Source organism: Mandrillus leucophaeus, unplaced genomic scaffold (genome assembly GCF_000951045.1).
Source record: "Mandrillus leucophaeus isolate KB7577 unplaced genomic scaffold, Mleu.le_1.0 Scaffold315, whole genome shotgun sequence".
In the NCBI taxonomy this organism is placed as follows: domain Eukaryota; kingdom Metazoa; phylum Chordata; class Mammalia; order Primates; family Cercopithecidae; genus Mandrillus; species Mandrillus leucophaeus.
Genome location: NW_012103310.1, coordinates 414,169 through 423,743, shown reverse-complemented (window position 1 = coordinate 423,743; position 9,575 = coordinate 414,169). Strand labels below are relative to the sequence as shown.

Sequence of the window (9,575 nt, the reverse complement as noted above, 5' to 3'; positions counted from 1 at the left end):
AGCCTTCGCCAGCTCAACCTAACTCACCATTTTGCAATTTCTACCCACGTGCTCATCATGACCCCCCACTGCACCCTCCCTTTTTGCTCTCTGCACATTTGTTGGGGTGTTTCACTCAATTCCCAAGCACTTTTTTTCTTTTCTTTTTGAGATGGAGTCTTGCTCCATTGCCCAGGCTGGAGTGCAGTGGTGCGATCTCGGCTCACTGCAGCTTCCACCTCCTAGGTTCAAATGATTCTTCTGCCTCAGTCTTCCAAGTAGCTGGGATTACAGGTGCCTGTCACCACACCTGGCTACCCAAGAACTTCTGGGAACAGTTACCAAACTGTCTCAGACTAAAATGGACACAGCAACCAAAAAGTCTTGCACCATCACTTCCATGACTGTGGCTGCAACACACTGGCTCAGAGGTTATTGTATAACCTTTCACCGGCATCCACCTTGGAGAGCTGATAACTAATCACTGCTGGGTGCCACACTGCATTTGGTTTTCTGTCACAGCTAAATAGATTCAGTGATTCATGAAGCTTTACTTGGCTCTTGGTTCAATGTCAAGAAACCACAATATTTGGGAAAAAAATCAATGTTAAGCAACTTTAGCAACTATTCAAATGAACCTTCATTTATCAACTAAGAAAACAAACAAAAACACTCCAACTATTTCCACTTCTAGTGTGATTCACACAGATTTAAAAGATCACAGTAAGCTTTAGGGAACTAATGTGTTCATCTGTCCAATGATGGAAAAATCACGTAGGACATATACTCACATATCTGTCATCAGAACACAAACATAGCAGAACTTATAGAAAGGGCCTGGGATTAGGAGTCCATTGGCATGGAGTCTAGTAATGTCCTCCAGCTGCCTCCTGTGTGACCTGGATGGCTCATTAACTCAACACACACTTACCGAGTCTCACCGTGTACCAGCCACAGGGCCTGGTGCTGGACTTAAAACTACAACGAGACAGATTGTGCCTCCTAAGGTAGAAACTGTAAAGGTGGATTCTCCTCTGGGAAATGGAAAGACAACACCTGGTCTATGTGAGAGCTTGAAATGGTTAAAGGGCAATGTTTTGGTTACATCTGTCATGTCCTGATATACAGCTCATGAAATGCACCCTTGGCCACTTCCTAACTAACCCTTCAAACCATTCTGATTACTTGGTTTACTTGAGGCTGGGGGAGCTGTGCAAAGGGACCTGGATTGATTCCTGGGTTCCATTCCAGCCTCCTGCACCCCTCAGTCACAGCTAACACCACAGGGAAGGGTGACCTGACTAGGGCCTCCAGCACAGGGAAATGTGAGCAGTGCATTGTATAATCACATGGAAGCTTTTACAAGCACAAAAATCACCAGTGACTGAACATGGGCTCTTAAAACAGGTCCCATTAACAGAGGTGAATCACTGTGGCATCTCTCAGAAGAGTTAATAAGCTGGAAGTGAGTTCTTACTTTATAATTCTCCAGAAACAAAGGTCACTGTGTGTACTCAATAGCTTTTTTTTTTTTTTTTTTTTTTTTTTTGAGACATAGTCTTACTCTGTCACCCAGGCTATAGTGCACTGGTACAATCTCGGCTGACTACAACCTTCGCCTCCCGGGCTCAAGCTATTCCCCTGCCTCAGCCTCCCAAAGAGCTCGGATTACAGGTGCATGCCACCATGTCCAGTTAATTTTTTTGCATTTTTAGTAGATACAGGGTTTCACCATGTTGGCCAGGCTGGTCTTGAACTCCTGACCTCAAGTGACCCATCTGCTTTGGCCTCCCAAAGTACTGGGATTATAGGTGTGAGCCACCGTGCCCAGCCATACTCAATAGTCTGAACAGATACACACTGTCTCCCATTCCTAAGCAGTGACCGGAAAAAAACAAAAAACAAAAAACATGAACTTTTGTGCATATGAGTGTTACACATTTCTTCAAGGTGCTACTGAAATCTGTCAAGATATTCTGCTTCATATCACACTAAATTGCCTTTTCAAGCCCTGCCCTGGCTTTGCTTTTTAATTTAGAAGCAGCCTAGTTTAATGGAAAGAAGAAGGACTTTAGAATCCGATACGGGATGGGCACGGTGGCTCACGCCTGTAATCCAGGTACTTTGGAAAGCTGAGGTGGGCGGATGGCTTGCGGTCAGGAGTTTGAGACCAGCCTGGCCACCACAGAGAAACCCCATCTCTACTAAAAATACAAATATTAGCTGGGCGTGGTGGCACATGCCTGTAATCCTGACTACTTGGGAGGCTGAGGTGGGAGAATCGCTTGAACCCAGGAGGCGGAGGTTGTAGTGAGCCAAGATTGCACCACTGCACTCCAGCCTGGGCGATAGAACATGATAGAACAAGACTCTGTCTCAAAAAAAAAAAGAATCCAATAGACACAGTGGAATAGAATCCCAGCTCTGGGGCTCGCTGACTGTGCGAGTGGGAAACCTTCTCACCCTCTGACCCTCACCTGTAAATGGAGGTAACTCCTGGAGCAGAGGAATTCATCACGCAACGTGATTATCTGTGTAAAGCAGGCTCCAAGTGCCCAGGAAAGGGTCCATTCATTTCCGCCACACTAGGGGCCCTCAGAGGGTATGTCTTCCCCTCCACACATGATGACTCCGCGGGTAACTCCGTAGCGGGACAGGACACCATGGGAACCCTACACTATGGTCTCCCTTATTAATGAGCTACATTTCTCTCCGCATAAAGGATCTCATCGCTCCAGGCTCGGGACTTCCCCTTTGGTAAAGAGACACAGATTCCTGGGAGGAACACGGCATTTTGAAATCACAACCACCAAGGAAATGTGAAAGAGCAACCCGACCTCTACACTTACTGCTGCTTGCCATGTCTCTGTACTTTCTTCCCCGTGTCTTTTTTTTCTTTTTTTGAGACTGAGTCTCTGTTGCCCAGGCTGGAGCACAGTGGTGTGATCTGGGCTCACTGCAAGCTCTGCCTCCCGGGTTTATGCCATTCTCCTGCCTCAGCCTCCCAAGTAGCTGGGACTACAGGCGCCCGCCACCACGCCCGGCTAATTTTTTGTATTTTTTAGTAGAGACGGGGTTTCACCGTGTTAGCCAGGATGGTCTCGATCTCCTGACCATGTGATCCGCCCACCTCGGCCTCCCAAAGTGCTGGGATTACAGGCGTGAGCCACCGCACCCGGCCCCTTCCCTGTGTCTTATAAAGCAGTGGAGTAAACACAGCCTGGACAGGACGCCCACGCACCTGTCGGAGATCTCGGAGCCTTCTTCGAGGCCGGGCAGCAGGCCGACGATGAACGCCTGCAGACTGGGCAGGAGCAGCTTCTGCAGTGGGAGGAAGTACTTCTCGTACAGGGTGAGCAGCACCGGCCTCACCGACACCGCCGCATGTGCCAGGAGAGGAAATAACCCGCAGCTTCGAGAAAGAACGAGAGGGAACGGGGCAGAAATGAGATACCCAGTCAGAAGTCCCACGTGACAAGCCAGCCCAGGGGAGTTTTCACAAGCAAACAGCTGGCCATTTAAACTGCTGGTTTCGATGTGTGTGTGACATGAGATGGTCACAAAACACTGTTATGTAATGAGCCGGCAATGAAGCTGTCCGCACGTTCAGATCCTACAGTTCCCTTACAGAAAAGTCAGGACGGATAGACTCTAGAAGGCGCCCAGTGACGTCTCCTGATGATGGCTTTATGATTAATTGCTGCACACACAGCCCCACACTTATATTGCCTGTTTGTCATTTTCTCATCTTGTGAGCTGAAATACTGGTTACTTGGGTAATAAAAAGGAACACAGCAGAGAAGCAATCGTACCTGTACAGAAACAAGTCCTTGGCCAGCCATTTGGTCCCCACAATTTTAAAGATAATCTCATAGGTTTCTAGGGCTTTTAAGTGCACACCACTGGGCAGGGCAGGATGCAAACACTGAGCTAATCTTTTACTGATGAGGAGCCGTCTTGGCAACAAGGAGTACCTCAGGTTACTCTGAAGAGCCTGTCAAACGAGAAAAAAAAACACATGAGGAAGAAGGCAGTGATATTTACAATGGAGCGTGAATCTGCTGAAGCCAGAGAGACTGCAGCCGTGCCCTGGTGTGGCTGTCAAGAAAGAGATGCACGCAACAAGGGGGTAGAGGGACTGCATGGCGAGAGTCCACGGCAGCTCTGGCAGCGCTGGAGATGAGGCAGGCACAACGACTTTCTTAGTACGTGGCCAGCTTCTCGGTCACACCTCGGAGCCCATGATGGGTGAGGGCCATGTGCTTCTCTGTCTCAGGAAGCCATGAGTAGGGGTTCACCCAGAAGATACGGATTGGGATTAAAGGAGACCCTTCCAGGCTGTGACTCCCGACATTTCTACCAGTTGGAGATGGTGCTGGGAGGGACCTGTGTTCCCAGGAGGAAAACGGTACCACCCCACCGGCCTGGAGCAATGGTTGTCCCGAGCTAGGCTTCCATAAGCAGGACACACGACATGTCTGCGGGAAAGCATCCCAGGGTGCTCGCTCTACCCAAGAGACAAAGTCGAGAGTGTGAACAGATCTATGCCGTCCTTTATGGCATCGAGTAACCACGGGCAGAGCTTTGCGCATGGGAGGCCCCTCATGGCTTAATCTTTTTTTTTTTTTGAGACACAGTCTTGCTCTGTCACTCAGGCTGGAATGCAGTGGCGCAATCTCAGCTCACGGCAACCTCTGCCTTCCAGGTTCAAGCAACTCTCCTGCCTCAGCCTCCCAAGTAGCTGGGACTACAGGAGAGTGCCACCACACCTGACTAATTTTTTGTATTTTTAGTAGAGACAGGGTTTCACCATGTTAGCCAGGATGGTGTCAATCTCCTGACCTCATGATCCACCCGCCTCGGCCTCCCAAAGTGCTAAAATTACAGGTGTGATCTACTGCACCTGGCCGGCTTAATTTTACAACAGAGTGTCTGATGTTATGGGGGAACGATCCGCATAAGTAGTTCATTTGCTCACACAAACATTTACTGAAAGCCTAAGGGTAAAGTTCACGCTTCTTTTTTTTGAGACGGAGTCTTGCTCTCTTCTCTCACCCAGGCTGGAGTGCAATGGCATGATCTTGGCTCACTGCAACCTCCACCTCCTGTACCTCCTGGGTTCAAGCGATTCTCCCTCTTTAGCCTCCTGAGTAGCTGGGATTACAGGCACACACCACCACATCCAGCTACTTCTTGTATTTTTAGTAGAGATGGGGTTTCACCATGTTGGTCAGACTGGTCTTGAACTCCTGACCTCAAGGGATCCACCCGCCTTGGCCTCCCAAAGTGCTGGGATTACAGACGTGAGCTACTGTGTCCGGCCAAGTTCACGCTTCTTAAAAGGTCATTCAAAGGCCTCCCAAGCACGGCTCCTGCCTGTTCTGCCTGCAATCTGTGGCTCCAGCCTGCCTTTCACTGCCCCTCGCCTAAATGCCCTTCCGGCCACCTTGCTAACTCTTCCTCACGTGTGATTTAGCTCAGTGCCCCCATCTCAGGGAGGCAGAACAGGCCTCCCCTCTGCAGTGCGAGGGCAGGGACTATCTTACTCTTCTCTGCTGTCTCCAGCACCTTGCACAGTGCCTAGAAGAAAGGGGCAGTCAGGAAGAGCATCTAAGACGTGTGCAATGCCAGCTGCATTCCATCCACATCAGAATCGTGGGCCCTCAGCCTCATGACCGCAGGACCATGACAACTTTCCTCCTGTATGCAAAGACTGCGATCCCACCTCTAAAACACACTCAGGTTATGTAGGACATAAAAGGAAGACAAGGAAAACAAGAATATTTTTCATCAGAGGCCTGTGGTCTAAGTGAATTCTCAAATTCAACAAAACGACATCTTTAAAAAAAAAAAAATCAGATATGGCCAGGTGCGGTGGTTCACACTTATAATCCCGGCACTTTGGGAGGCAGAGGTGGGTGGATCACAAGGTCAGGAGTTCAAGACCAGTCTGGCCAACATGATGAAACCCCATCTCGGCTGGGCGCAGTGGCTCACGCCTGTAATCCCAGCACTTTGGGAGGCCGAGGCGGGCGGATCACAAGGTCAGGAGATCGAGACCACAGTGAAACCCCGTCTCTACTAAAAATACAAAAAATTAGCCGGGCGCGGTGGCGGGTGCCTGTAGTCCCAGCTACTCGGGAGGCTGAGGCAGGAGAATCACTCGAACCCAGGAGGTGGAGGTTGCAGTGAGCCAAGATTGCACCATTGCACTCCAGCCTGGGCGACAGGGTGAGACTCCATCTCAAAAAAAAAAAAAAAAAAAAGGAAAGACAGAGAGAGAGAGAGAAATGCAGGAAGAGCAAAGGCAATGAGCCAACAGGACTTAGAAAAATGAGAAGATGCCTTCCCTTTGTAATAAGAAAAATAAAATTAATATTATAGTGAAATATCATTTTCTTCACCTGTCAGAGAGGTAAGCTTGACTCAAGCATACAGGTTCAAGCATAGAGCAGAGCGATCTAGAGATCAGGAACAAAGCTAATCGAAACCAGGTCTGGATTTGGCCAGACAGAACTTGCTGGACTGCTCCTTGGAACTGTCATCACACAGAGATTGAGTGTTTACACACTCCACATGGACCTCGCACTTAACAAATGCTTCAAAACTAAGGCTAAACAAACCAATAAACGAAACTGAGGCTATTACTAATGCCTGGTCTAAGTATGCAAGCTTGGGCACCAGAGCCTCCAATTCCAGTTTCACAATTTGCTGGTTGGGCAAATCACCTTTCTGGGCTGCAGTTTCATCTGTAAAACTGAGGACCGTGATACCTCACGAAGTTACAAGCGTAAAGAGATACCATGTGTAAGGAATTTAGCATAGTGCCCAGCACAAAGTAAGCAATCCACACACATGACCTCTTATTATAATAACAAACTGAAAAATAAGCAGAAGATTTAAAGAAGGAGACAAAATGCATTGCCTTTTAGGAGAATCAGTTGAAACCCAGTTGTTTACTAGTGATGTCCTTCATCGTTACAAAAGCAACAAGGGCATTAATTAGAGAAACTGAGAAAAATATAGTATTAGAAAAGAAACTGTTGTATGTTTGATGGTGAGATCAACTGCAGGCCCAAATATGGCGAGAATTTTAACAGATGCCGAAGTCATGGAAGAAACCTGCATGTAAGAGGTACAGCTGAAGAACCTAAAATTTCCTTTTAAGATGACACAAAAAAGAGAAATAATAATTTAACATTAAAAGGAGATAAGGTATTATATCTTACATGACACAGTGAATTTTTTTTTTTTTTTTTTTTTGAGACTGAGTCTCACTCTGTTGCCCAGGCTGGAGTACAGTGGTGAGATCTCAGCTCACTTCAACCTTCGCCTCCCAGGTGCAAACGATTCTCCTGCCTCAGCCTCCCGAGTAGCTGAGATTACAGCACCACCACCACGTCCAGCTAATTTTTGTATTTTTAGTAGAGACAGGGTTTCACCATGTTGGCCAGGCTGGTCTCAAACTCCTGACCTCAAGTAATCTGCTCGCTTTGGCTTCCCAAAGTGCTGGGATTACAGGTGTGAGCCACCGCGTCCAGCCGACACGGTGAAAAATGTCTAAAGAAACAATCTGCCTCCAGACACAAGACTGGAGATTAGAATCAACCAGGTGAAAATGCTTTCCATTTAATAGATTTGAAGCACTTTTGGAAACAAAAGGTTACTCACTCTAGTCCCCTAGACAGAACTCCCTTGTCCCCCTGTGTAGACTTAATCCATGCAGAAAATAGGGTGGTGAATCCTATTGAAAAATATCTTCCGCATCTATTAGAAGGACCAAAATCCAGAACACTGGCACCACCGAATGCTGGTGAGGATGTGGAGCAACAGGAACTCTCATTCATCGCTGATGGGAATGCAAAATGGTGCAGCCACTTTGGAAGACAGTTAGCAGTTCATGACAAAACTAAATGTACTCTTCCCAAATGGTCTAGTAATCATGCTTGCTGGCATTTACCCAAAGAAGCTGGAGATCGATGGTAGGGTACACATCGATGGTAGGGTAGAATGTACTTAATACCACTGAACTGTGCACTTAAAAATGGTTAAAATGGTCAACTTTAGGCCATGTGTATTTTACCACAATAGCATAAAGAGAAAAGAAATAATGCTATTTCATGGCAACTGCTCTTGCCGGCTAAGGCTGCAAGAGCCACAAACTCTTTTTTTTTTTTTTTTTGAGACGGAGTCTTACTCTGTTGCCAGGCTGGAGTGCAATGGCGTGATCTCGGCTCACTGCAACTTCCACCTTCTGGGTTCAAGCGATTCTCCTGCCTCCGCCTCCCAAGTAGCTAGGATTACAGGCACGTGCCACCATGCCCAGCTAATTTTTGTATTTTTAGTAGAGACGGGGTTTCACCATGTTGGCCAGATTGGTCTCGAACTCCTGACCTCAAGTGATTCGCCTGCCTTGGCCTCCCAAAGTGTTAGGATTACAAGCATGAGCCATGACGCCTGGCCTAGCCATGAACTCTTGAGTGACGCTTGGACGCCAGCCCCTCCTGGACTGAACTGACCAGAGAACAATGGCACTGATTTCACAAATCCTGAGGCAGCCCAGGGATTTGGTTCAGCTCTCTTGAGAGTGAGCTTTCAATCTTTAATTAGCACAATAACCACCTTCTAGGGCTTGCAAACTCCTGACTTCCTCTTCAGGGTGTGTGTGTGGGTATGTGTTCTTTTTCTGGCTTGTTTTTAAAGTTCTAGTGGGCTTTGTCTTATTCTCTGACAGCGTCTTCACCCTTCGCCCAACAACACACTTCAGCTCCCATTTGGCAACGTAGCTGACACTATGACCCACTAACCACGGCTAGAAAAACTCCAAGATAAGAAGTATTTGGAAGCCAAGAAGGAAGCCCTGCTCTCAAATTCCTTCTAACTCTCATCTAGGAGGAGAACCAAGAGCTCCTGCCCTCATGGACAGTCTTGGTGACTTTTCCTTCTTTGAGCTAAAACTGGGCCACAGGTCACTCTCATCCCTCTCCCAGCAGGCCCAGGGCTGCCAAGACTGGAATCACAGCACAAATTGGGTGTGCCACCCTCACACTACCTTTCTCATCTCCATCCTCCATCCAGGCTTTGCCAAGAACCTTCTCCAGCAAGAAAAGCTCAACAAACATTTCCGGGACAGTTTCACTGTCCAGAAACCCAAAGTGGCTGGCCAGTAAGCTTAATATATGTATCAGATGAGAAACGTACTTCTGCAACTATAGAATAAATATCACAGAGAAACAGATGAACTGAGGCCAGGCGCAATGGCTCACGCCTGTAATCCCAGCACTTTGGGAGGCTGAGGCGGGCAGATCACTTGAGGTCAGGAGTTTGATATCAGCCTGGGCAACATGGTGAAACCCTGTCCCTACTAAAAATACAAAAATTAGCCAGGTGTAGTAGCATGCACCTATAATCTCAGATACTCAGGAGACTGAGGTGGGAGGATCATTTGAACCCCAGTGAGTTGAGATTGCGCCACTGCACTCCAGCCTGGGTGAGAGAGTGAGACTCCATCTCGAAAAAAAAAAAAAAAAGAGATGAACTGGCCAGGAAAAATGGCCATGTTTTCAAAATCACTTTTTTTTTTTTTTTTTTTTTTT

General features: G+C 47.5%; 1 protein-coding gene across 1 annotated transcript in view; it reads right to left on the bottom strand.

The window, feature by feature from the left end:
* The window catches only part of DOPEY2 (dopey family member 2), a 133,644-nt gene that overhangs the window by 89,216 nt on the left and 34,853 nt on the right, over positions 1-9,575 (bottom strand). The window contains exons 2-3 of the mRNA XM_011987750.1: positions 3,792-3,973; positions 3,221-3,391 (exon numbers count right to left, since the gene is read on the bottom strand). Of these exons, the coding sequence (XP_011843140.1) occupies positions 3,221-3,391; positions 3,792-3,973 (353 nt within the window). The remainder of the gene's footprint in view (positions 1-3,220; positions 3,392-3,791; positions 3,974-9,575) is intronic.